General features: G+C 42.5%; 1 protein-coding gene and 1 long non-coding RNA gene across 6 annotated transcripts; one reads left to right on the forward strand and one right to left on the reverse strand.

Annotated features, from left to right (window-relative positions):
• The first annotated feature begins 349 nt into the window (after positions 1 to 349).
• LOC309345200 lies at positions 350 to 10144 on the forward strand. Its single transcript, XR_014158087.1, has 3 exons — positions 350 to 558; positions 646 to 679; positions 8878 to 10144. It is a non-coding gene; the product is annotated as an uncharacterized lncRNA (long non-coding RNA).
• SS18L1 (SS18L1 subunit of BAF chromatin remodeling complex) lies at positions 6118 to 27283 on the reverse strand. Of its 5 annotated transcripts, none has more exons than XM_081867971.1 (11): positions 27094 to 27283; positions 18098 to 18174; positions 17327 to 17411; positions 14520 to 14664; positions 13322 to 13519; positions 12529 to 12693; positions 11923 to 12024; positions 10160 to 10252; positions 8697 to 8816; positions 6927 to 7054; positions 6118 to 6164 (listed from the first exon to the last, which is right to left on the reverse strand). In XM_081867971.1, the coding sequence occupies exons 2-11, from the start codon at positions 18172 to 18174 to the stop codon at positions 6138 to 6140; spliced, it is 1140 nt and encodes a 379-aa protein (XP_081724097.1). In that variant the 5' UTR covers positions 27094 to 27283; the 3' UTR covers positions 6118 to 6137. The 5 variants fall into 5 exon arrangements, with proteins under 5 accessions (XP_081724097.1, XP_081724093.1, XP_081724094.1 ...); XM_081867967.1 differs by lacking the exon at positions 27094 to 27283 and adding an exon at positions 26443 to 26926; XM_081867968.1 differs by lacking the exon at positions 27094 to 27283 and adding an exon at positions 26230 to 26410.
• Between the last annotated feature and the right edge of the window lies 1 nt (position 27284).

The raw sequence follows: 27284 nt of genomic DNA on the forward strand, positions 1-27284 counted from the left end.
ATCTAGCCTCAGTCACTCACACACTGGTTCAGAAACAATAAACTACAGTGGTACCTCGGGTTAAGAACTTAATTTGTTTTGGAGGTCCGTTCTTAACCTGAAACTGTTCTTAACCTGAAGCACCATTTTAGCTAATGGGGCCTCCCGCTGCCGCCGTGCCAGCACAGTGCGATTTCTGTTCTCATCTTGAAGCAAAGTTCTTAACCCAAGGTACTATTTCTGGGTTAGCGGAGTCTGTAACCTGAAGCGTCTGTAACCCCAGGTTCCACTGTACATTCAGCCCATGCAAAGGTAAAAAGATTTTTGACTTTTGTCAGGCTTCTGACACCCACCTATATTTCTGCCTTATGGAATGCAAAAGACATTGTCACAATTCAATGGCACATTCTTGCCATGCAAAGGCTTTGTGGAGGGCTTGAGAAAGGGCTTGTGAGAGAATGGCCTGGAAAGAGTCTCAAGGGCAACAGTTAACTCCCAGGCCTGAGGTTCTCTAACCTGGATTACACCATTATGAAGGCATTGCTCTCCAGCTCATCATTAGTTAAGGTCAGAATGGTGGTACCAGTGACAGGGCTTTTTCATTGGCTCCATAGTTGTGGAACACTCCCTAGAGAAATCCAACAAATTCTCTCTTACTGTTTTTAGACACCTTTTTGTTCCATCAGGCTTTCTATGAGGGGTAAGTATTCTTCTTTCTACGCTCACTGCTATATACTGTTTTAAAAACATTTTTTGCTGGTGTATTTTCTGCTCTGCCTGTTCTTTACTACTGTTTTTATTGCTACTAGAAATTATTTGGAAATATTTTATTCTGAAAGGCAGGGTATAAACAAATTAATTAATCTTAAATTCAAATTTATTAAATTGGATTCCAATAGCTTATTGGTAAATTACCCCCATGGTAGTGGATTGCCAATGAACCATTGGAATTCATGCGGCACTCTTTTAATTCTATGACTATAGCAGTTCTATGTTACTGTGTCATGCCTTCTAGTGAGATCATTGGCTAAATAGGAAACTAGAAAACCTGATCTTGAAATTCAAATGAGATTTGACATTTTGAAAACTGACATTAACACTTTTTCTCATGCAATGATCTTTACTTGAAATATTTCAGAATATAAATGAAGTGTGATTAATGTATTGTTTTCATTAAACCTGCAATTAAAAAAAGAACAGACTTCAAACATGATTACAGCAGTCCTTTTAAAAGTCTTTTCATCATACGAAAAAGTACCATTACTTGGCTTCACAATCAATTCATTTTAACCTAAAACATGTCCAAACATTCTGTATTACAAAACAGAAAATATGATACAATTAATGAAAAAAGTCAAAATGCTGGCATCACTGTTTTGTTTCCACATCAATACATAAAAATGGACAACACATTAAATATTTTGTTATTAACAGTTAGAAATATTAACACTAAAAATCATGTATAAATTAGGAAATAATGTACAAACTATTTCCAAAGCGCTCTTTCAAATACAGTATATACACAACATTCAAGAAATTCTTAATGTAAGACATTTCCAACTGATGCAATGTTGCTGTTTTACTTGTTAAAATGCTTGTGGTCTTTAAAAAATGATTTTCAGCAATGCTAAAAACCATACGAGAAGCAGATGTCAAAGCTGGTAAGGAGCAATGCAATTTTTTCTGGCTATCAGTAAACTCTAATGTGAAGGTGACCATTGTTTATTCTAACACCTCGATGTTCTAGGCAGGCAATCCATTAGTGTTTCCCACTGCACTGGTATGAGCCTCTCCTGCATCAGCACAAACAGCCAAGTCCTGACAAATGCCAGGAACATAGGAGACCCTACAGTGTAGTTGCCATGCAACAACTGCTGGAAATTTTGCAGTGGCTGTTGGCCAGGGTACTCTGCACCAGGGGCTCATGGCTTCTTGCAAAGGCCTCTTTTGATTGCTCCCTGTGAACATAACCACCCATTGTTGTGCAGTTACATGGGTTGTGAGGGTTCCTCCTGCAGGCATGACCAAGCAGGCTAGGCAGAGAGTTATTGGCCATCACCCAAAAGTGCTACATGGCACTGGCAGAGTTGTAAATAGAGCCATCGCTGTGCTTAGTGCTATGAAGGGTTCAGAAAAAGGAAGACAGAAATGACAATATAGAGAAAAATTCTTCTTGATGAACAACTATACAAATGTTGATTTGTTTGCTTTGGGCCTGTGTGGCTTTGTATTTTCACTGACTGCTTGTTAGCAATGCTAGGTATATTGGAGTTTTTCCCCCCTATGGCTGCCTTTAAAATTATTAAATAGTTTTCATTTATACCTTTATATGCTCTTAATTTATTTTAAGTGGAATAAAAGTTCCTAAATACATTTTGCAGAAGGGTAGATCTTGAGCAGCACTTTCTAGCAGCACTTTCCCTGACCCTCATATTTGTACAGTATTCTCATAGATCATTGGATCATTTTTTAAATAAATAGTAATATTGATATTTTTGGGGTCCAGTGTCTATTTTCTGGAGGTCCGTGTTTTTGAAAATTGGTATCTCCACACAAAATCTAAACCATCCAGATGTTTACAATATAATGATAAAATATATTATATTCTTAAATTGAGTAAACCTATGTACTCAAATTCATCTTAGATTATTTATCTAAAAAAAATCCCACCACTTTTTGAGAAATCCTGTAGTTTTGAACAACAAACTGAACATCTTGCCAATCTTTTACAGTTTAAATGTTTTAGAAGCTTTAAGTTTGGTTTATTTATGTTTAAACTGTATGTTGGGCAGCACTTGCATTCAGAGCTGAGTGGCATCTGACCCAAGGTATCATAGGGAAAGGGCTGTGTGGCTCCCTTTTCTGTACGCAGAAGGGAAAGGCTGTGCCAGAAAGCAGGAAGCGTGGGTGCCCCTCAGATACGCACCCCTGCAGAAATCATGGGGATGAGCAGTACTAGCTGAGGCAACTGAAGGAGAGGTGTGGAACTTGTAGCCCTCTAAATGCTACAAGGCCGCTGTCCCTGGGTTATAAGGATTTTACAGAGCAGTTTGTTCCTCCTGGAGTGATGATCTCTCTTAACCTACTACCCTGTATTGTCTTAGACACTGTCAGGCTGTACAGGAGCTTTGAGGGCTGAGCTTTATAACTGATAAAAAGGGCAGGCAAGAATTGTGAAGGAGCCCTGCAAAGATGAGGGGGCCAAAGACCTACTGACTTCCTTTCCCTCTCTTTTCTGCCCTCCCCGAGTAGGGATCCATGTGATACTGAATGCCTGGTGTGTACCTGCTCTCTCATTCCCAGCAGGTGATCAGCATAAGAAACCCAGTGTGACCAAAAGACACACCGTGAGCAATGATTTTTATAGCAACAGTGCCTTTTAAATGCTACAATGTTTTCTGTAGTTCCAAACAATGCAGGATCCAGTCAGTTAAATATAATAAACAGTCCGTGAATATACAGTGGTGCCTCGCAAGACGAAAAGAATCCGTTCCGCGAGTCTCTTCGTCTAGCGGTTTTTTCCGTCTTGTGAAGCAAGCCCATTGACGGCTTAGCGGATTAGCGGCTTTTAGCGGCTTAGCGGATAAGCAGATAAGATAAGCGGCTTAGCGGCTTAGAAAAAGGGGGGGGGAACCCCACAGGAACTCGCAAGACATTTTCGTCTTGTGAAGCAAGCCCATAGGAAATTCGTTTTGCGAAGCACCTCCAAAACGGAAAACTCTTTCGTCTAGCGAGTTTTCCGTCTTGCAAGGCATTCGTCTTGCGGGGCACCACTGTATCTGATTACTGGAAACAGAGTTTCCAAACTGCTACTGAAGCCAAAATACCAAGGAAGAGCTATCGTACTTAGAGTAGACCCACTGAAATAAATAGACTTAAGTTAGGCATGACTATCTTTTTGATTGATTGATTGATTGATTGATTGATTGAAGCAAATGATATTCTGCCCCTCGTTAAAAAAAAATGTCCAGGCAGATCATAAGGTTAAAAATACAAAAATCAAAACATTAAACTGCAATATATCAATTAGTCTAAATATGCTCATAAAAATATTGCCATTGTAATATATAGGTCAACGATCTTATTACAGAAGAAAGTCTTCAGTTAACTTGTCCGTTGATTTCTATCGGTCTACTCAGAGTATGACTTAGTTGAATGCAGCCCTTAAGTCTGTAACCTGATTTTGTTTATGGCTATATTTCTTGGTGGAAGGCTGAGTAAGTGGAAGGATCAGAAAATGAATTGGCAGCTAATCAGCTGCATGGGAAACATGCACTATCTCTAATGTGCATGATACAGTTACTTTGTAGTAAAGTCTGGATGGTCATTTATGCTTCTCAACAACTTGTGTGGATATGAAGCTATATTGACTTTTGACAGACTGAATCTTGGAGTTTGTTTTACCTACAGCTTGGATAACAAGATTAAAATGGTACTAGTGAATTTTTGCTTTGGCAGATAGACAATCCAGATCCAATTAGAGTTAAGCTGAGTTTGGTCCCACTGATTTCAAGCACACACTCACTGCTCTCCCAGTGAAATCAATGGAATTTTAAAGTGCTTCGCTTTGGCTGCATTTCATCATCCTACTGGCTAAATTTGTTCCGCAGTACATTTTATTGTAAATGGTCATACTGCAGATATTTAAATCAGGTGTAAGTCTTTATGGTAGCCGTCCTAAGCACACTCAATTGGAAATAAAACCCCACTGAATTGTTACTGAATGAATCATAGAACTTTGTTTTTACAAGAATCCCATTTTATGCCAAAGGCAACTATACTGGGTCTTCCCCACAGTGGTAACTATTTTGGCACTGAATATACACTATATCCTGCAGTAAATTAGTTATGTGAAGGAAATTCATTTTCTTTACATACTTGCCGCCTGAAGAAGGAAGGTTCCTTGTGGGGACACTCAGTAGAGAGAGGCAAATCTCTTCCCAGAATCAGGCAGCCCCATAGCAATGGAAGCACAGCTCTTCTGTTGCCCTTCATTATTAGTCCGGGAGCCTGTAATGGCTTTGCCTTCTTGATAAGGCACCTATTTTCCAAGCAATGCAACAGATAGACGTATACAAGAGATGCAAGTCTCATGAAGCAACTTGCAGACTTATTTTTGCTACAGGACACCACAAATGTCCCTTATGTTGATGTCATCACCTGGGCCAGGATGCATAAAAATGTGTCCTAGTACATGAATTCCCCAAGAACATTATACAATAGGTACAGAAGGAATCAATCTTTTCCTTTACCAGATTCTAGATGCCTTGGCCACACACTAACTGAACCCGTGGTCATATATCCAGGATAGCTGAAATAGAGTAGTCTTCTCTGGTGGTTTAATATAAATTCAGTGGAACTACTGCCCACATTTCAGCAGTTTAATGCTTCTTTGGTATTGACCTGCTATGGGATATAAGGGGATCTTCCCATAACAGGGCCAGTTCCCAAGTCAGCAATAAACCCCAATCATAAATAGTTGGTGGAAAGGTGACTTAAATAGGCCCTACTTACTGCTGTACTAATTTGTTGTTTCACTTTGAAAGTATCTAGCAAATCAAACTCATGCCCATACATTTCAGTATTTGCAGTTCAGAATAAAAACCAAGAAAATGCAATAAAATGAGCCTATCCCAATACCATCAAATTAGGATCTATTGATTTCAGAGGATAGTGGATACAAAATAATCTGCAGCACATCCAGGCTGTTTCACCTTGAAAACAATGCTAAGAGCAGTTACATGAGCAGAGCACGAAAAACTTAATTATATGTGTTTGATGTATTACAGAATATTGTAGCCTTGTAGATGACGAAGAAGAAAAATAGCTGGGTGTGATGTGGATACTGATGTTCAAGTAACCTCTAAAGCTAGACATCAAGTGAGGGTGGGGGCAGGAGAAGGAAGAACCTTTGCATTGTATCAACATACAGTATTATACACAGCACCAAAACATACCAAACCGTTAAAGCATTGCCTTGTTACCAGTAGTGCACTGCTTCATATCCAGCATGAAATGAATACTATTTCACAGACAAATGCTCCTTTGTGCTAAGGGGGTTAACCAACATATTACGATTAATCAAAAACTGCCCGTACATTCAAGTTCAAAAGACGGACATAAATATTGAAACAAATCTGACACGGGTGCTTGTCCTTTTATTGCTGATAGTTTCCATACTGGCTCTGTTAAAAATAAGAGAGAAAGAGAGAAATTAACACAGTCATTTCTACAGACACATAGGCCTGGTTCACATGCAACACTAAACCAAACTATGGCTCACCATGAGTGAGTGCAAATACTCAGGAAAAATTGGGCACTTTGCTCCTCCTCAGCTTTTGCTGCTGTCATGCTATCTGGAGCTAAGCTTAAAGTTACGTCCACACCAGGCCACATGGTTTGTCCTCCAAACAAACTACATTTTTTTCTTGGCTTATGGCTCATGATTTGTTTAGGGGAGCACAGGTTCAGACACACTCAGTTGTGTGGCAGCACCAGGAGCTAGGGAGGAGCAAAGCAGACACAATTTTCTCCTTGTGTACTAGCATGCTTACTTATTTATGCTAAGCTCATTGGAACAGCATCTGCTTTGTAAGGTCCATGTTCAATCTCCAGCATCTCCAGATAGAGCTGGGAGAAGCTCCTGTCTGAAACCCTGGAGAGCTGCAGGCATTCAGTGCCGGCAGTGCTGACCAACATGGGCCAATGGTCTTACTACATAAGGCACCTTCCTGTGTTACTATGTAACAATAGCACCTTGAATTGGGACCAGTAGCATGTTGGAAGGCAGCGCAAGTCCCATGTGATCAAAGTAATGTGATTCTAGCAGGATGACCCATTTAACAACCTGACCCACCACCACATTTTGACTAGCTGCAGCTTCCAGCCTGCTTTCAAGGGTAGCCATATATAGAGTTCATTACAGGAATCTAAATGGGAAGATTTACCTGCTCATAGCCGTAAGGCCTCTGTTGCTGTGCAGATGGTCCTGTCTGTGAAGCTCTGTAGCTTCCATACTGTTGCCCCTGACCCTGTTGGTAACTGGAGTACTGTGATGAGGCTCCTTGGGCTGGACCTGGGAATATAACAGCAAAAGTCTTGTCAAGAGTTCAAGAGTAGGTTGCATCATGTCCTTAAAAGCCTGGCAGCAGAAGAATATAAACATAATTTTGATACATGCATAGTAGACTACATACTTAAATTTCTCCTTCTGAGTTTGTTTGCATATTTGTTTGCATATTTGTTTATATCCCACTTTTTAAATTGACAGAGCAGCTACAATAATTTAACCAATAATTTCATAAAGGCAATCTAACTATAATTTCAGAAACAAGGCAGCAACTATTAAAAATAAAAACAAGCACAACATATAACAACAACCAGCACGGCTCTTTAACTGAAAGTTGACTGACATAGGAAAGTTTTCACTGGCCATTTAAAAGTTAACAAAGCTGAGGCCATAATAATAATAATAATAATAATAATAATAATAATAATAGTAGTAGTAGTAGTAGCAGTAGCAGCAGCAGCAGTAGCAACTCTGTCTCTACGACCAAGCAATCTTATTTATCCAGATTGCAGGCCTTCAAGGAGGGCTTGTGAAGCTGATTTTCACCCCCAGGCTGATTCTTTTATGTATGAAACCTGCTTTTATAGTGATAATAGACTGACAGGAGAAGAACTGTATGTATATTTTGTTGGATTTCAAAGGTTCCAAGGCAGTACTTACTTTTGCATTTAGTTTTGGTGTTTTTCTTATGGTAATGACTAATAAAAACTTGACAGCAAGGATGATATCCCTGAACTTACAATTAGGCTCAGAAGACAGTTGCAGACACAGGTCTTATTTGCATTACTGTCCACTCCTTTGCATGTTGACTCAGAAGTAAGTCCCACTATATCAACAAATCTTACCCTTAGGTAAGTGAGCATGGGACACTTCTGTGGTTCTTTTTGAATCAACAGGCTACTATAAAGAAAACCTGTGTGGTATGGTGGTTAGGGAATTGGATTTATACTGGAGAGACAAGTGTTAAAATCCCATTCAGCTACAAAGCCAGACTCTCCCCACAACCTCTCTCTCTGTCAGCCCAACCTGCCTTGCAGGATTGTTGTGAGGATGGAAGGGGTTGGGACTACAAATGCTGCCCTGAACTCTTGGAATAAGGGAGGACTAACATCTGAAGGACTATTGTATTTCAATATTTTGTTGGAAGCCGCCCAAAGTGGCTGGGAAAACCCAGCCAGATGGGTGGGGTATAAATAATAAATGATGATGATGAAGAAGAAGAAGAAGAAGAAACCAGGAAGAAAGAACTTTTAATAAAGACTGGGGAAAGTTTGTTGAATATTTGAAAAATAATTGTAAACAAATTAAAACGCTAGCAGAGTTGACATAAAATGAACAGTGAAGCTAAATAAAGGAAATTCTTAGAGAAAAATTAAGGAATTATTTTGGATATGCAGCAGTAAAGACAAAATGGAAGGATCCACAGATAGAGGGGGAGGGGAGGTTGATTTGATATGAATTATTGGTTTTGTTAAAGAATTTGCATGTTTTGTTGTAAAATTCAAAAAGGATAAATTTTAAAGAGAGGGAGAAAGAAAGAAAGAAAGAAAGCAAGAAAGAGAGAAAGAGAGAGAGAGAGAATGGGTACACAGTTGTGCAGAATCAAGCTACAAAGTAGAGCAAAGCAAGGCAATACACATTTTCTCACCATATCCTTGCTGCTGTCCTGGATAGCTCTGTTGATTTGGGTATTGCTGCTGTGAATACGTTTGCTGTTGTACAGTTCCCTGTTGGTATCCCGCCTGCTGCTGGCTATACTGGGAATTCCCTAAAGACAGAATATCAATAGGGTTGATTTGCAAGCTAACCAGCACCCTACATCCACATAGGGTTCAATGGGATACTCTAAATCTTCCATGGATGCAGCCAGTTTGAGAGAAGCTTATCCATAAAAGGCAGGCATCACTTCCAAGCACTAATCTGTGTGAAAGAGTGAGTAATGTGCCACTGTATTCACACCAGTTCTCAATAAGAAATGGTGCCTGCCAATGCAATTACTCCAGCTCATGCGTCAGTTCCTTCATATGGCTACACTCACAGGGTTGCATATGGCACAAAGAAGTGTGTGAAGTATCCCTAGGTGCCTGTTTTTGCAGGGCTCACACAATACAGATTTCTAGGATCAGAGGGAGCTTTTCAGTCACCTGCACCATTGAGCATGCATATAAGTAGCCTGTGTGGAAACTTTAAAAAATAGAAATTCAGATACTTCAAGACTTGTACTTAAAAAAAAGTTCTAGTTTGCCATGAAAGAAGGGGTTGTAGACAATACCATGCAAGGTTTTCCTTCCCTCCAGAAGCAGACGAGTATACATAGGTGTAGTTTTGGCACTTAATGCTTAAAGACTGGAGGTATGTGGCTGGACTCAACAGCTGATTGACTGTTCAGTCCCATCCATCTAATCTTAAGGTTGCTTCAGAGCATGCAAATAGACACAACATGTTTTGCATACTAAAGGTCCCAGGTTCAATGACTGGTATCTCCAGGAAGGACTGAGAAAGACCTCTGTCTGAAACACTGCTAGTCAGTATGGTTACTAATAAGCTAGATGAAGCAATGGTATAATGGAGGTTCCTTTATTCAGAGCAAACTGGGGGTAGTGGGCATGTTGTTGCTTACACTAACACTGCAACACTCTCCCCTTAAGTCTGAAGCCCCTCCCTGGGACATGGTGTGTACTATAAGAGAAGAGGGCCAATTCATTGCCCTGCTTAATGGACCAAGGAACCTTGCAGCTGGGCCTTTGTTGTCCCCAGCATTAGAAGTCAGTTGCTGCTGGCAGTTTCCTGGGAGGCACTTACCTTCAGCCCAATGATTGGGAACCTATAGCACACCAAATGTTATTTGACTACAACTCCCATCAGCCCTGGCCAGTGATCAGGAAGAACGGGAGATGTAGTTCAGGAACATGGAGGGCCACAGGTTCCCTATCCCTACTATACCTATTACCTAGATGGCGGCTGACATCTTCTTAGAGGAAGACGGAACAGCTATATCTTTGTATTGCTAGCAGCAGTAGAACACTGTGTGTGTGTGTACGTACGTACGTACGTACGTACACCCAACATCTGATGCGTTCTACAAGAACTGCTTCCATAACGTCTTCTTACCTCCTTCATAGTAGTGCTGTGTAGAATCTTCAAATGATCTGTCATAGCTTTGTTCAGAATAAGATGACTGCTGGTACGCATAATCACCGTGACCTATGACAAAAAGAAAGGTACATAAGAAATTGATATTTTAAAAATTGTGCATTTTTCAGATGCATGACAATTTCAAACTTGTATTACTATCAGTTGAGTTATGGCTCCTGCCAAATGTGTGATGTAGTGCACAGAATTCTGTTGACAGAACTACTCCCTTTGCAGAACTACAAGTCCCATTAGGAGGATGGGTAGTTAACATCTGCAATGTAAATATGACTGAAGTGTAGCTCACACCTGGATTAATCAAAAAACATGGGGAGAAAGATAGCAGCACTTAAATCTCTAAAAAGAGACATGCAAAGGTTCAAAACTTTGTTTTTATTTTTCTAAATTTTGGAGCTGTAAGGTTTATATCCCATGAGAAAGTTTCCCTTGAAACACTTCAAAGACAAAGGACATAGGGTTTTCTCTCCAGCTGCCTTCCTAGGTTTTTCTTTGGATACATTTTGCAGCTGTTTGACCCCTCTTGCTGCCTAGTTCCGTTCAGAGAGCCCACTGCCAAGAAGAAGAGTTTGGATTTGATATCCCGCTTTATCACTACCTGAAGGAGTCTCAAAGCGGCTAACATTCTCCTTTCCCTTCCTCCCCCACAACAAACACTCTGTGAGGTGAGTGGGGCTGAGAGACTTCAAAGAAGTGTGACTAGCCCAAGGTCACCCAGCAGCTGCATGTGGAGGAGCGGGGAAGTGAACCCGGTTCACCAGATTACGAGTCTACAGCTCTTAACCACTACACCATGCTGGCAATCCTGGTGCGCCTTAACCCTCCTACTTGCTGACACTGCTGGCTCACCTGGCCCATCTAGTTCAGCATCCTGTTTTCACAGTGGCCAACCAGATGCACATCAGAAGCCTGCAAGCAGGACCAGAGTGCAACAGCCACTGGTATTCAGAAACATTACTGCTTCTGACAGTAGAGGTAGAGCTAGTAGCCATTTATAGCCTTATCCTTCTTGAATTCGTCGAATCCTTTTTTAAAAGCCATCCAAGTTGGTGGCTATTACTGCCTCTTATGGAAGTAAATTTCACAGTTTAACTATGTGCTGTGGGAAGATGTATTTGTTTTTGCCTCCTAAATCCTCCCAATGTTCAGCTTCACCGGATGTCCACGAGTTCTAGTGTTAAGGGGGTGGGGGACAATTTGCTCTAGTCACTTTCTCCATGCAATGCATAATTTTATACACTTCTATCATGTTGCCTCTTTTCTCTAAATTAAAAAGTCCCAAGTGTTGTTACTTGCCTCATAGGGGAGTTTCTCCATCCCCTTGATCATTTTGGTTGCCATTTCACCATGTGTATGGTGGTCCTTATTGGCACTGAATCCTGATCCACCCTGCATATTTTCTTTCTGCCTTTTGTGGTCTGGGTTCTTTGCTGATATAACCCTGTCCAAACTTACCTCTTTTCCCTTGGTTCAACTATGCCACCTACAAACTAGTTTGCCTACCACCACCCACCCACCCAACCCACCCCTGGCACAGTGATCTCAGGCCTACTTGCTTGAAAATAAAGCTCCAATAAATATCGTAAGGTCTTATTTTCAGGTAAAGGCTTGGGAGCATTTGTGTGGATTGGCCTCCGTCTTTCAATTCCATTCCTGGGTGCCAGAAGCCTTCTGCAGGTCAACGGCATTATGGAACCATGTTCCCCAATACTCAGCAAAATTACCATCGGGATAATATTGCTGGTTCATGGGCTCTGATGAACCTTGTCCATGACTGTATTGTTCACTGTAGTATTCCTCCTGGCCCATGTACTGCTGAGAGGAACCTACAAAGCAGAGTGAGAGTACCGTTGTCAGTCTACAGTGCGATCAAAGGTGGATAACTGAAACAACCTCTTTAAAGGGAGTGATACCCTATCTGCCTGAATTGTAAGTCTGTTCTATACAGAGGAGGTTCTGGCCTAGCACTGTGGGCTTCAAGTCTTGCCTCTGCTGTGAACTTCAGTGTGAGAAACTGAGTTCTATTAGGACCATAGCACTGGAAGGTTGTTTTGGTTCACTCATCCGGTGCCATTTTTTGGGATCACACCCTCCCCAACTGCTCTTTGCCCTGCAACTACAAAAACTGCAGTGATGAGGGAAGAAGTGTTAACCCTGGTTCCCTAGTGCTACTTTCCACACCTGAGGTAGGCCTCTCAACAGTTGAATTTGCTATTTAAAAAGACCCAGCTCACATCCAACCATGGATCTTCCATCTCATACGGTCATGCCCTTTGAACACACACAACACTGCGGAGCTATACAGTTCTGAGTCCTTGGTTCTTATTTACCTTGCTGTGAAGGTCGGTAAGGGCCCATTGGCCGTTGGCCCATCATGCTGTTGCCTTGGTTACTCTGACTCATCATGGCAATGGAAGACTGCCCTTGGTAGTGTTGGCTCCCTGCTTGCGCAGTGTTGTAATGTGACGTTGCCGCTTGCTGGTGCATCATGGACACTGCAACACACACACACACACACACACACACATTTTACATTCTCAAATTCTCTACACAGTGCTCCACTACTACCACTGTAGCCCTGAGTAGAATAAACTTCAGTTTAAGAAATATATATTGCAACTGTACTTAAGTATATGTGAAATAACAGCATATGTTTACCTCCATCTCAATTTCCCACCCCTTTATCTATTTTTAGAATATAAACCACCTGGGGCAGGGATCTATCCTCTCTCTTTTTAAAGTACATCATTGATGCTAAAATGTAAGGAATCATAGGGTTGGCTGGGAGATCCCAAGGGTCATCTAGTCCAACGCCCTGCAATGCAGGAATCTCAACTGAAGCATCTATGGCAGATGGCAATTCAACCTCTGCTTAAAAACCTTCAATGAAGGAGAGCCCACAACCTCCCAAGGGAGTCCGTTCCACTCCCTTCTCTGAAAGAAGCTTCAGAAATATTTGGAGCTCTTCAGTAGCCGTATTCTGAACCTGATTCCTGCCACTGCCCACCTCCCCAGGTCTGACCCTGTTATAAGTGGTCACAGAAGCCAAGAGCCCCATGACACTTTAAAATGGCATATCTATCCAACAACAAAAAAGGCCAGGCCAAACTAAGCCAACCATACCAGGATTGGACTGCATGTTGATATTTGTTCGTGAGACGTAGTTGCCTATTGATCCCTGGCCTTGCATTGGTACATTCTGAGATGCAGGCACTGTATGGCTATAGCCGGTTCCGGTTCCGTGGCTACTGACAGTCATGCTCAGGGAAGTCGTGGGCATGGTATTCTGGCCTGACTGTTGCATAGACACGTGATTGGGACCTAGCAGAAAGCAAAGAAGGAAACAAGGGGCAGCAGTGAATATTGATTTTGAATCCTGTTCAGATTTTACCTTCCTTCACTCTCAAGTTGCCAGTATCTAAGCTTTCTACATCTCTGCTGCAGAAACTGTGCAGCCAGGAAGCTCAAAAAACTATGCTCACATTATGCAACTTTATATCTTACCTCTCCCAGTTCTTTTTAGATTCAAAATAAGGACTTTGAAGGATTGGAATCCCCCCCCCCATGTCACATTTGGGAATGGTTTGGAGTTTGGGAATGACATCCAGCGAGGAACCTAAAATTGCCACAAATATATAGGACAGAAGGAATAAATACTTGGGTCGGGTTGGGAGGGAAGAGAAGGTGAGCACGGAACCACGTGGGCTGTATAAAGTCAGGGGTAGCCAACACTGAGTCTTAACAACACCTAGAGGATCCCCAAGTTCTCCATCTCTGGGCAGGGGGCCTATAATTCTAGGTATGCTTACTTTAGGAAAAGGATACATCAGTACAGTGGGACTTACTTCTAAGTAAATATGCACAGGAACAGGCTGCATGAGACCTTAAAACAATTTGGCCTTTTGAGTGAAGAAAAGTGAAAGACCTTTTCTTCTGTGCCACATTTACATGCTCCCTCTTGGGCTCCCTTCACCCTTCAAAATGCTTGAAATTAGATCACTGGTGACACAGTGAGAATTTGATGCTGGCAACCAGTGCTTTTTATGCTACCCACAAAAGCCGCTAAAGCCAACATACGCTCAAGAACTTGAACAGCACCCACCTCAGTGTTCATGGATCAATTCCTCCTATTCCTCAATTCCATTGTTGCAGAATGCTAGTGGCAACTGTATGAAGAATTGTAACCGATTTGTGTGCATATTTAAGCCCATGCCGAGGTTTTCCACATGCCCGAGAGGCTAGTTAAACAGCCATAAAAGGCTCCTTTAGAAGCACGTTCGGCATTTGCGATGCAGTTGCCAGGCAACCATGGAAAGCTCACCATTGCTGATCTGACTCTGCATGAGGGAGGGAGGCGGAAGGCCTGTCCCGATTGCATCACTGAGGTTGCTCTGTGCATGAAGAGTCTGGTTGGATGCGCTCTGATTCATTCCTCCCGGACCGAGGTTCATGTTTTGCGTCGGTGGCTGCAGATGGCAAGAAGGAGAAGAGAAAAAAAATTCAGCAAGAGGGATTTGTTATAGGAATAAGCTATGAGGGGTGGGGATCCGACAGAATTCCTGCCATTATTTATTATTATTAGACATGATTAATAATGAATCAACGCAGCACTAAGACTTTTCAGTAATGAAAAAATCAACATCAATGATAATTACATATACCATCACCTCCTTCATCTAAGCAGACCGTGATGAAACAGTTTTTTGGTTTGTGTGGGAAATTATACGACTCTTGGATAAAAAGCACTGATATTTACAAAAGATTAACATCAGGTTTGGAGGTTAACACTGGAGTATGGAAATACATGAAAATATGTCAGATAATTGCAGCTCTGCTATTTTGTAATCCATTTTAATTACCAGACAGTTAATTAGAAAACAGTGAAACAAGTGCATGTACGCACACACAAAGCCCGAGCCTGTCACATTTAACTCCTAGATGAGCACTTCCAAAACAACATAAAATGTAGCTTAGTATCTTGAACATTTTGAAATATTCCAATTTTAACTTCACAAATGCAAACGATATATATTAGCTAAATAAATTCTGTGTCTAGTTTTCCTGTGCAGGTGAAGCTTCCTTTGAAGTCAATAGAGAATTTGTGCTGGGTCATTGAAGGGACATAGTCAACATTTTATATGTCTAAACCCAACCTTGACCTGGCCCAGTTTCATAACATGCATGTACATATCCAATGTTATTCAGTGTCAGTTAAAGACACCTCTTTTCCTTTGGTCTTTTAGGACATAAGGAGACCCACAAACTACAGTTGTACACCACTGCACTGTAATTAGACTTTTGGAATTCTTTATTTTAAAAAAATCATTATTTTAAATAGCTGTATTATATAGGATTTTGTGCATGCTGCCATGGGATCTTTTGGAATAAATGGCAGTCTAAATATAAAATTAAAATATTAAGGGGAAGGAGCAGCAGCAGAGGCCAATAACTTTACTAGATAGCAAAATAAAGCAACTCTCCCAATTGCATGTCTGCATCCTGAAATGAAACATGTACATATCAGCACATACATCCCACCCAACTAGGAATGAAGTCTTATTACCCATTCATCATCTAGCTCAGTATTGCCAACTTCCACCTGGGAGATGGTATCCCCTTTTTAAGAGCCTTCTCCAGGGCAGGGAGATATTTTGCTGGAGGAGTTTTCCTACTCCGTTGCCACAGGGGTCAAGCTTCTTACCCACCCTTCTTTCCCAACCAGTATAGAGCAGGCAAGAAAGAAGAAGAAATAACTAGACTAGGGATGGGGAATTTTTTCATCCTGAGGTCCGCATTTTCTTCTGAGCAGCCTTCTAGGGGCCACATGCTAGTGATTGTCAGGACTGGAGGCAAAAGTGGGTGGAGAAACAAATGTAAATTTGACCTTTCTACAGTAGGCTCATTTCAATATACATTCAGCCCCGCCCCCTGCCTGTCAGCTGGAGGGCCTGAGGTTCCCTACCTCTGTAGTATACAGTTGCAATATCAGAATAAGGCTTGCTGCATCTCTGCAACATCACTTCCCCACAACTCTTGAAAAGATGAAAAGCCACCCTCTCCAGGTAAGGTAGTGTCCAATTTGGTAACAAGGTACTGGAGTTCAGGCCTGTCTAGAAGTCACATACTGGATGCCCTTCTCTACAGCAGACTGGGCTAGGTGAATTCTGGCAAATACCGTTTCAGACTGTCTTGGAGGGGTGGTGGCATTTGTATCATTTCTACATGCAAAAAACAACAACTATTTGCTAATTAAACAACCTATATTACTTAGCTTTTCAGGGATAAAGATTTTTTTCAGCCCCCTTCCTTGCAAGGAGTACTTTTTGTTGTTATTTTAACAATTCAGAGGAAATTCTTAAATGCAATTCCCCACCTACAGTCCAGCATGGCACAATCCACTCCAGCTCTTCCACCCCAAGACTCTACCACTTCATGTGCAGACCAGTCCCCAGATACAGTGGTGCCTCGCAAGACGAAATTAATCCATTCTGCGATTCTCTTCGTCTAGCGGTTTTTTCGTCTTGCGAAGCAAGCCCATTGACGGCTTAGCGGATTAGCACTATTGGCGGCTTAGCGGCTTTTAGCGGCTTTTAGCGGCTTTTAGCGGCTTAGCGGCTTAGAAAGGGGGGGGAGGGGAAAAAACCCGCAGGAACTCGCAAGACATTTTCGTCTTGCGAAGCAAGCCCATAGGGAAATTCGTTTTGCGAAGCGCCTCCAAAACGGAAAACCCTTTCGTCTAGCGCAGTGTTTCCCAACCTTGTGCCTCCAGCTGTTTTTGAACTACAACTCCCATCATCCCTGACTAGCAAGACCAGTGGCAAGGGATGATGGGAACTGTAGTCCAAAAACAGCTGGAGGCACAAGGTTGGGAAACACTGGTCTAGCGGGTTTTCCGTCTTGCGAGGCGTTCGTCTTGCGGGGCACCACTGTATGTGCAGGCTAGCAATAAGGAAATGCACTTTCTATAACCATGGTATTGACCCTAGAATATGTGCAGTGGGAAATCAGCTCCAGGCATGCCCACATTGGGTTTGTGCTCATGTTGGCAGCATTGTTTATTTCCCCACAAAAAGCATATCTTTAGCTGCAAGTACTGGATTTCATTCAATCTCATCAGTCAGTACTTACAGCAGGAAGCAAGGACTGCATATTCTGGTTCGAGTCTGCTATTGTTGCCAAGTAGACCAAGTTTCTGTGCAAAATTTGTTGATATCTGTAAGCAAAGGAACATGACATTATCTTAAGGAAGTAAAGCTGGTTAGAAAAACACCTTTTCTTCTCTGGAGTGGCTATGTGCATCTGATCTAACTCACCTTTGCAAGCTCAGCAAAACACAGGTTTTGTGTAGCAACAGGAGTCAAGAGTTAACATTCACCTGTTTAAGCATGCAATGTCATCCTGCCCCAGGCCATGTTCAAGATCTTGTTATTAGCATAAATTTTTGAACTTCTAGAGATTTGGTTACCTGAAATACCACCTGGCCCCTGCTCAAACCTGCAACGTCACTTAGATCATTTGGGGAAATCCTGTCGGTGACACTGCACCCTACAGAATATCACAGGTCAAACCCAAAACCAGACATTTTCCACTACCGCCCTTGCACTATGGGATGCCCTTCCCTGTGCTATACATGAAGCACAATCCATCAGTTCCTTCATACATGTTTTAAAGATATATCTTTTTGCCCAGGCTTTCCTTGACCCATACGTTTAGACCCTATTACAACTAGATTCCTGTTTTTGTGTTGCTTTTCTGTTTTTATGACACTGGTCTATTTTTATGTGATGTTTCTCTATACTGCTTAGATGTTTTTAAACATAAAGCAGTTTAGAAAGGCTTTTAAATGAATAAAACAATAAACACATATATTTCAACACAACAACAAAAAATCATACTCACTGAGTACATTCTGCTGTTTTGCCCTTGCTTTGATAGTCCATAATACACTGTATTAGATGATGGTTTTCATCCAACATCTGAATTTAAAAACAGAATATAAAAGATCAAGATATGACTGACTGAAACATAGTCAGGGACCTTGTACATTCCCTCCTTTATTTAGCTAAAACTTTCTGTAGTCTTCTTTTTCCTTGCACGCTCTTTATGCACGTGCATTAATCATCATTAAAAGTAGATAAAGCAAGGTGAAAGAAGCAGGGAGATAGTTATTTATGATTAATATGAATGCAGCACCCCACCATTATGGAAATTAATACCTGAAGTTGTCTAATACAGAATTAGACCACCGGCTGGTACTGCCTACTCGAGGGCTCATAACCCTTTTTAGGTCTGTGAACAGATTTGGATTTTTTAGCTAGAGTGGGGCACACCACTCCTGGATCAGCTTCTCCATCCCCTTGCAGGTAAAACACTCTGTGCACACTTTGGTTTTCCATGGGGTCTGGGTAAAAGCTGAATCCAGTAGAATTAATCTGAGCCTTGAAAAACACATAGATCAGTGAAGAGGCCCTGCTGCATGATCAACCCTTTTATTCTGGAGAGGAACCCTTTTGGTTTACTATTTCTTTTGTTGCATCTATTTTCTTTATTTCAACAATTTATATACCGCTTAGCAGCATGGTTTCTAAACTGTGTACAATGAGTTTACAAAAGATAAACACTTATTAAAATTAACCAAACCAAATTTTGACCAAACTGTGGGAGGCAGTGAAAGATAGGAGTGCCTGGCGTGCTCTGGTCCATGGGGTCACGAAGAGTCGGACACGACTAAACGACTAAGCAACAACAACAACAAAATTAACCATGGAATCAGAAACTCAAAACACTTGCTAAAATAATAATTGAGAAGTCTGAAGTTCAGTGGGAGCCGGGGTCTGATTTCTGCTAGAAGGACGTTCCACAGAATTGGGCCCACAATACCAAACACACAGTTCCTGGTAGATGGAAGCCATGCATTAAATCCTATTCCACGGTAGAAGCATCCAAGCTGGTGATGGTGGTCTAAGAACCAGGGATGCAGAACTCGGCCTGAAATCTGCATCAGTGACTAGATTGAAGCAGCAGATTGAAGCAGGAGAGCAGGAAGATCCTCAATCCATTCTCCCTCCTAAGAGACGTTTCCATTCAGAAGGGGGATTTTGTGCAGCCACGCACCAGTGAAATGGCATTTAGGAGAAAATCAAAAGCAATGATTGACTGAACTATGCCTTTGGCTAAATTCTAGAAGAAGCCTTTCTGTTTCTAGGGAACACGACTGGGGAAAAGCATAAAGGAATGGAGCAAAGGATCCTGCCCACCCCCCACTCCCCGGTCACCAATTTAATTCATCTGGAAGAAGGTTGAAGTCCTGAAATAATTTCATTGCTGCTTTTTGTTGTTGTTGTTGTTGTTAAAAAATGACACAGCCACAGACTGCATCCCTTTGCCTAGGTTTTCGTAGCATTTCACATTTGTATATTAATCAGTGCAAAGGAACTGGAGGAAGCACAAACATTTCTTTGGTGTATATATTTCCAGTTTGTTCCGGTTTCTACCCCAAAAGCTACAGAAAAATATTTATAAATGCCCTATATAGCATTTCAAAATGTTCAGTCTAAGAAATAGAATATAAAATTGGGGGTAGGGGACAGGCAAACTTGGTTCTTAGCGAAGGGACATAGGCTCAGTGACAGAGCATTTGCTTTGCATTTTTGTTTATTTGTTCCCCGCACATCAGACTGGGTTGCCCCAGCCACTCTGGGCAGCTTCCAAAACCTTCCCTATACAGGGCTGCCTTCAGATGTCTTTTAAAAGTCATATGCAGAAGGTTGCTGGCTCAGTCCCTGGCATCTCCTGGTAGGGCTGCAAGTGAGCCTTGCCTGAAACCCTGGAGAGTCAGCGTGGGCAATGCTGAGCTGGGTGGACCAATGGTCTGACTCAGTGTAAGGCAGTCGGCTGTGTCTAGTGGTTCCCCAAAAGTTCTCTGGGGCAAGTTAAACCATCTGCAAACTGGGATACAAGAAAGACAAAGCACAATGCCTTGCTCAGCCATGGAACACCAGGGCAGGCAACTTGTTCATTCCTACCACAATGGCTCCTCTGGAAAATGCATCCGTTTGAATTTATCTCCTGCAAATGCATAGCTGCCGTGCACTTCCAAAGGAAACAGTAGTGCTGTACTGTGGTTGTGTGTTGTGGTCAAATCCTGCTCTCCATTCCTGGTATTTAGGGGCTTAGCCCTTACACACAAATTCTCGGGCTGGGGCTGGGGAGGACAGTGTGTCTCTGCAATGCTAGCTGCAGGTTTTATGGGTGGGGCTTGGTCAAGATACCCTGAGTAGTGCCACACCATCCTCACAACTGCTTTCTCCCCATTTGCTTGATCTGTCCCATTGGGCACGATCTGCAACTTCCCAAGAGAGGGCAAAGTGAGATGAAGTAAGATAAATAAAACATAATGACTGTCGGGGGCTTAGGGAAGTTGTTCAGATTTTTCCATATATAACACAGGCCCAACTGTGGCTCCCAGAAGAGACTGCAGGTGTCCACTCCTTGAGGCTCTTTCCCATGGCTCTATGGCAGATGTGAGGAACCTTTGAGCTGACCTGAGCTCAGCTTCCTCAGTAGCTCAGGCAGGACATCTGATTTGCATGCAGAAGGTTACCAGGTTCAACCACTGGCATCTCCCAGCAGGGCCTGGAATGTCAGCCGTCTGAAACCCTGGTAGGCCACTGCTAGTCAATATAGGCAATAATGAAAAAGATGGATCAACTATCTGACAGTGGAAGGGAGCTTCCTATGTCCCTGGGAATGTGGCATACAGATATTTGATCAAATCAAAAAGCAAATTATGCCAGGAGTGGAGGAACAGTTAGCAAATGAGAGATTGGCCAGGGGGTTACAGAGACCTGTGGGTAATGGGATCATGCCATTCAAACATTTTGGTCAGCCTACCTCTAGCCTTCCGTACACTTTGCCACTCCCAACTTCCCTTGGTCTCAGCTAGCATGACCAATGGTCAGGAATGATGGGCATTGGAGTATAACAGCATCTGGTCAGTCACATATCCCCCATTCCTGCTTTTTAAGGGGTAACTAATAATGTATGCCAGGGATGGGGAGCCTGATGTATTCCAGATGTTGTTGGATACTTCCCATTCACCTCAACCAGCATAGCCCCTGGCCAGGAATGATGGGAGCTGTAGTCCAACAGGAGATGGATGGAAATGGGTCTCTACCAGCACCATAAACTAGGTTGTTTTAAAAGGTATTGGATGTGTTTGGGGGTCAGAGTGTTCCATGATAACTAGCTCTCTCTTTCAACTCACTTCTGCCTTTTTTTCACCCCTGAAATTATGCCTGGGCACCTGAGGGGCTTATAACAGCACAACATCTGTAACAGCAGAGTATTCAAGATGCACCTCATACGCACGTCAGAAGTGGGGAATCTGTGGCTCTTCCAAATGTTCCCGGCACCTTCATTATACACCTTTAGGCACCAGGTGAAAACGTTCATCTTCAACCAGCGTTTGGCTGACTAACATCCTATGCCCTTTTAAATGTGTTTGTTCCTATTGTCTGTTTTGAGTTTTTATCTTTTGAACCACCCTGAGATCTCCAGAGGAAGGGTGATACACAAGTTTAATAAATTAAAAATAAATTTTAAAAGGGGAAACTAGATGGTTATCATTATCTGATCTGTTCCTGAATTAGGTCTTGGGGGAGGAAAGCAGGTGCTTCCAGAGAGGGGTTTCTCTCCAAGAAAGACGGAATTTGCGTAGAAAGAAATAAGATGGGAGAGAGAGTCCATTTCTTTGTGCAAGGAAGGCCTACGTGTGAAAGACTACCCCAAAGCATTATGTTTGTAAGCCACCCTTTACCATGCAAACAACTTTGAGAGCTTTTTGTTGGGCAGTCGTTCACCAATAAAGTGGCTATAGACATGAGCCAGCCACAGCTAGACTGTCACACTGAAATCTGGACTAAACCTCATGAACCTCCGGGTATAGGGCAGTATATAAATTCAGTAAATAATAATAATGCAAATAATTGTCACCTTGCTTATATTTATTACATATAATGCTGGAGTATTATTTTTGTTTGTTATTATGATATGTATTTTTGTGTTTTTATATTGTAAACCACCCTGCAATCATCAGATGAAGGGCAGCATAGAAATTTAATAAATATAAATATATTACTAATATTTATTTATTTATTTGCGTTTCTTTGTTGGTTTTTAGCTCTTATCTGTTTCAATTATTAGTTTTTTATCTATCCATTATCTGTGTTTAATCTTGTATTTTATTCAGATGTTTTATGCCTGTTTCCTTGTCCTCATTTGCCCTAACAATTATCGGTCAAAAATCCCAACTGCTATTTTATCTATATGCTTTTCTTAATCCTGGTCTGTGACCGTAATACAGTTCATTCATACTAATAATAGAATTAAATTTCTATGCAGCCCTTCATCTAAGTATCACAAGGTTGTTGTTATTACTTTCAATGACTACAGTGGCATTAAGACTCAGAATAGCATGGAGATGATCTATAATAGTAAACAAGGGGGTGTGGCCGAAACTCTGGAAGGGCTTTAGCTTAGTGTTGTAGCATCTGCCTTGCATGCAGGAAATCTCTGGTTCAATTCTCAGCATTTCCAAGTAGCGCTGGGAATGTCCCTGAATGCCTGAAACCTTGGAGAGCTGCTGCCAATCAGTGTAGAAAATGCTTAGACAGAGGGACCAGTGGTCTTGACTCAGTATAAGGCAGCTCCCTAAGTAGACAGGGGCCTAGGGATAACACAGGAACTGAAACACCTGCCTTATCTCAAGTCAGACAATTTGCCCTTTAGCCCAATATTGTCTGCTTTCACTTTCTGTGGTTCTCCAGGGTCTCAGACAGGGGTCTTTTGAACCACCTAGAATCACAGAGTTGGAAGAGACCCTGAGGGCCTACCACTGAAGAAACATCATCATCATCATCATCATCATTATTATTATTATTATCAACCTCTCTTGCAAGCCTGAGCTCATTCTGAGCTTTGGCCAACCTGACATTCACCCTGCGACTGTTGGCTACTCATGTATACTCCTCCTTTGTGATTTTCCCTTTCTTCCATTTCTTATACATGCCCTTCTTAAATCCCAGCTCATCTGTAAGCTCCTTATGCAGTCACACTGTTTCTTTAGAACTGCCTGCACCTGTGCCTTCAATATTTCACCTTTAATAAACTCCCATCCATCTAGGACTCTTTTCTCTTTGAGTATTACTGGCCATGGGATCTCACTCAGTAGCTCCTTGAGCTTTCTGCAACCGGCCTTCCTAAAGTCCAGAGTACATGTCCTGATTCTTTTAAACTTAGAGATTCAATGCATGTTTACTACTACCACTGAGCTATGGTCTCTCCCCGACAAGCAGTGGTTTTTTGCTTTATTATTACTACTAGTACTACTAATAATAATGAACAGGCTGAAAAGCTGCACTGTAACACAGGGAAGATTATATAGATTCCTATGGGATCACCTCAAAACCAGTATCAAATCATAGGTCACCTATGCATACACAGATGTTCTGGTGGTTTCATTGTCATGCTGTGTAACGATCACAAGGATATGCTTTGAGTTAATGTTTTTGTAGTGCTGACAAGCATCGGATCTGTGATTTTTAAATTTTTTTTTACTGAGTAGTCTACCACTGAAAGATTTAATTTGAAAGTTCTTGGGGATCCCTGTCGCAAAAGCATGCAAATTCAGGAAGATTTGTTTTAGTTCTGCTGGATCCATTTTTTTACCCAGTCCCCACGGAAAAGCAGCAGTTCTTGCATTCACTGAGCCTCTGGTTTTCTGTCTGACTCAGAAATGGGTGTGGGAGAGAAGCAATCTGAGGGGGGTGTGCCTATCACACTTTGAGAGAAAGTTCCCACTCTGCCCACAGTGTCCCAAAAGGTTGGCAACATCTGATGGCAGTCAATAAACCTATCAGTAGAACCTTCAAACACAGTGATAATGTATGTATCCCTGAATACAAGATGCTAATAGCAACCACCTTCATGCTCTGCTTGGCCTTAAACTAGTGATAATCCCGTGAATGCCAAATTAAGCATAAATAATGCCAACCAGGATTAATTAGCTCTCAGTCTTGGATTTAAATGTACAGTAGCAAGGAATCCAAATAAGCAAACAATTTCCACGAAATGCTTTGACAAAATGATTGCAAAAGAGTTGCAGTGCAAACGATAAGGGCTCACTTTTATATGAAGCACGCACCACAAAATGCCTACACCTTTTCCCACACATCGTGTTAAAAACCCAAATTAAAAACATTTTCAGAACTAATATTCAGAATATTTTATTTGAGTTGTTTGAGATCTATTTCACAGTATCACACCAGCCTACTAAACAGCTTTGTCAACTAAGCTCTGGTATAATCCAGTACCAACAAGCAACCTGTAAGAAAATCCAACACAGGGCATGTTTTAATATTTTGTTAGAAGCTACCGAGAATAGCTGAGGAAATCCAGTCAGATGAGTGGGGTATTATTATTATTATTATTATTATTAATCTGAGAGTGAAGGATGTGAAAGACCCATTTATTTCATTAAGACAATGACACGTATATTGAGATCTGTTTGCTGACTGTAAGCTCCTTGGGGCAGGGATTGATATGGGGAAGGACCCTAACTCAGTGGAAGAACATCTGCTTTGCATGCAGAAGGTCCCAGCTTCAGTCCTCAGCATCCCCAAGCAGAACTGGGAAGGACCCCAGTTTAAAATCCTGGAGAGCAGCTGCCAGTCAGTGTAGACAATACTGGACTAGATGGATCAATGATCTGACTCAGTATAAGGCAGGTTCCTATCTTCCCATATAAAACACTATAGTACTATATAAACAATCATCTCTCCCATGGAAGTCAATGTGACTTGCAGCCAAATGTTTACTCAGAAGTCAAATCACTTGCTTTGCTTCCTAGACTTGGAACTGTAGCCTTAAGCGTTTAACTTTGGCTATTTTTGTCCTACCCATATTGAGAGGGCAGGAGGTTCCTAACCTGCCTAATGTACACTTCCAGATCTACACCTGCTAGGGTGAGTTTTTAAACAAGCTATCTTGCATTTTTGCAAGACAGCGTTGTCTATGTGCTGCAGATTTGTGCTCCAACACCTCCTTCTTGCATTTTCCATCATCACTGACAAACAGATCTGTCATCAGATCTTTAATCCTCCTTGGCTGCTTCCAAGACCCTGGGCTAAGACTCCTGAACAATTGCTACAGTAAAGCTAGGAGCATGCCCGCTTCCAATGATAGAGGGAGGCTGACAGGCAGGCACTGGAAATAGCGTATTGTTTAAGCGTTAACAGATCTATTACTCATTATTGACATCTCCACACCTCTCCTATTATTTACAGCCCGTTCCCTGGGAAAGGGAGGCAGGGGGAGAACTTGGATGGTACATTCCCCTGCCTCTCTCCCTCTCAGGGCTTTCTCCTCTTCAGAAAGCGGCATTGCAAACTTGTACACAGGGGAGCACCTGCCTTGTTTTCCTTACAAAGGTTACAATTCTGCTCCCATTTAGAAATGAATTAATGAAAATGCCCGAACCTCCCTCCATCAAGCATTTAAGATTTTGCCTTTGAATCTGCAACGTTGTTGCTTTTCAGAGGATCTTACAGAATCGTTCCATGCCAAACACTTGACATCAATACACATTTTCTTTTAAAATAATAATAGTAATAAAAAAGAGAAAGCCTTAAGACGAAAAGCAGCGATAATCCAGTGTCACACTTCCTTAAGGTCCCCTTTAAAACCATGACGAGCCTTCCAAAACGAACAGGAAAATACAAAGATAAAGACGTACGGCCACAAATAGGCAGATTTCTCTTTCTGTGCTAAAAACGCTGCTATGCTGTCATATATAACACACAACAGTCTGTTTGCACTTTGGGCTATTTTCTGCAACGTACGCAGCAATGCAAGTATTTCCAAGCACGAAGATCCTGCAAGGAAAATATATCCGTCTCATTTTGCAACATTCTCCCTCGGCTCCTTTGATCCTTTCCATCTTTCCCCCTCTCCCTTTGCCATCATCTGAACACCTTTGCTTTGTTCCGCCTCCTCCTTCTCTTCTACAGCGGTCCATCTTCCCAAGCCCTTGCAAATTCACTACTTAGCGGGAGCATCTTATTAAATTACCCTTCCCCCTCCCCACTCCCTACGATGGAGACTTGCACACACATTGACACACACGCTTGCCTATATTAAAGCATGCTCTTAATTCCACCCCCCTCCCCCGGTTCTTTTTCTGTTACCTTCTGGATAGTTTGCTGGGTGACCTCTCCTTTGCCTCTTGGGCGAGCAGAAGCAAAGGCAACCGACATGGTGGGATGGTCTTTTTTAAAAAGATGTGTCAAATAATATAGTGGTTCCCAGGATGTAATAATATTGTTATTATCTAGCTGCTATTGCCGTGCACGGGCACAGCATTCGCCGCAGTGCATGAGGAGGGGAGCCAGAGCAGATGGTACAATCTGCGCCTTGCAATGAGCCAGGGGCATTGCACCAAGAACCTTCGTGCACCCCCTTTACCTGGACGCTCCTACTCCCAATGCAAGGCGGAGAGCCAGCTGCCGAGGCTTGGTGGTGGAGGAGGCAGCAAAGCCACCTGAGCTGCTCCGCTCACCCCCCCCTTCCTCCAAATCCAGCTCCTTCCCCTCCTCCCCCTTTGCAATGCACATGGTGCATCCCTGCTGCTGGGTTTCCTGTCGCAAGCGAATAGCATCTCTTCCCTGTCTTGGCCAACAGGAGCATCTCGGTGCGCCAAGTGCGTAGGGAAAGGAGGCCGCGGTACGCCAAGTGCGTGAGGGCGGCAGGTGGAGAGGCGGAGAGAGGAGCAGTCGTCGAGCTCGCGCGTACGTCGTGTGCGCAGCGCCGCTCGGCTCGCCGGCCGCCCGCGCGCTTACCTCACCTCCGCTGTTTGCGTACCAAGGCGCTCGGCTTAAGCTGGGGGGCGGGGCGGGGGGCTTACTCGACCAATCGCGTCGCCGCTCTGCGTCGGCCAAGCCGATAGACCCGAGTGGCTTGAGTGCGGCGGCGGCGGGTACGCACTCCACGTACGCTCCCTCCTCTTCCCTCGCGCGCTTCCCCTCCTGAC

The sequence above is a fragment of the Podarcis erhardii genome, assembly GCF_964252035.2.
Source record: "Podarcis erhardii genome assembly, chromosome: 6".
In the NCBI taxonomy this organism is placed as follows: Eukaryota; Metazoa; Chordata; class Lepidosauria; order Squamata; family Lacertidae; genus Podarcis; species Podarcis erhardii.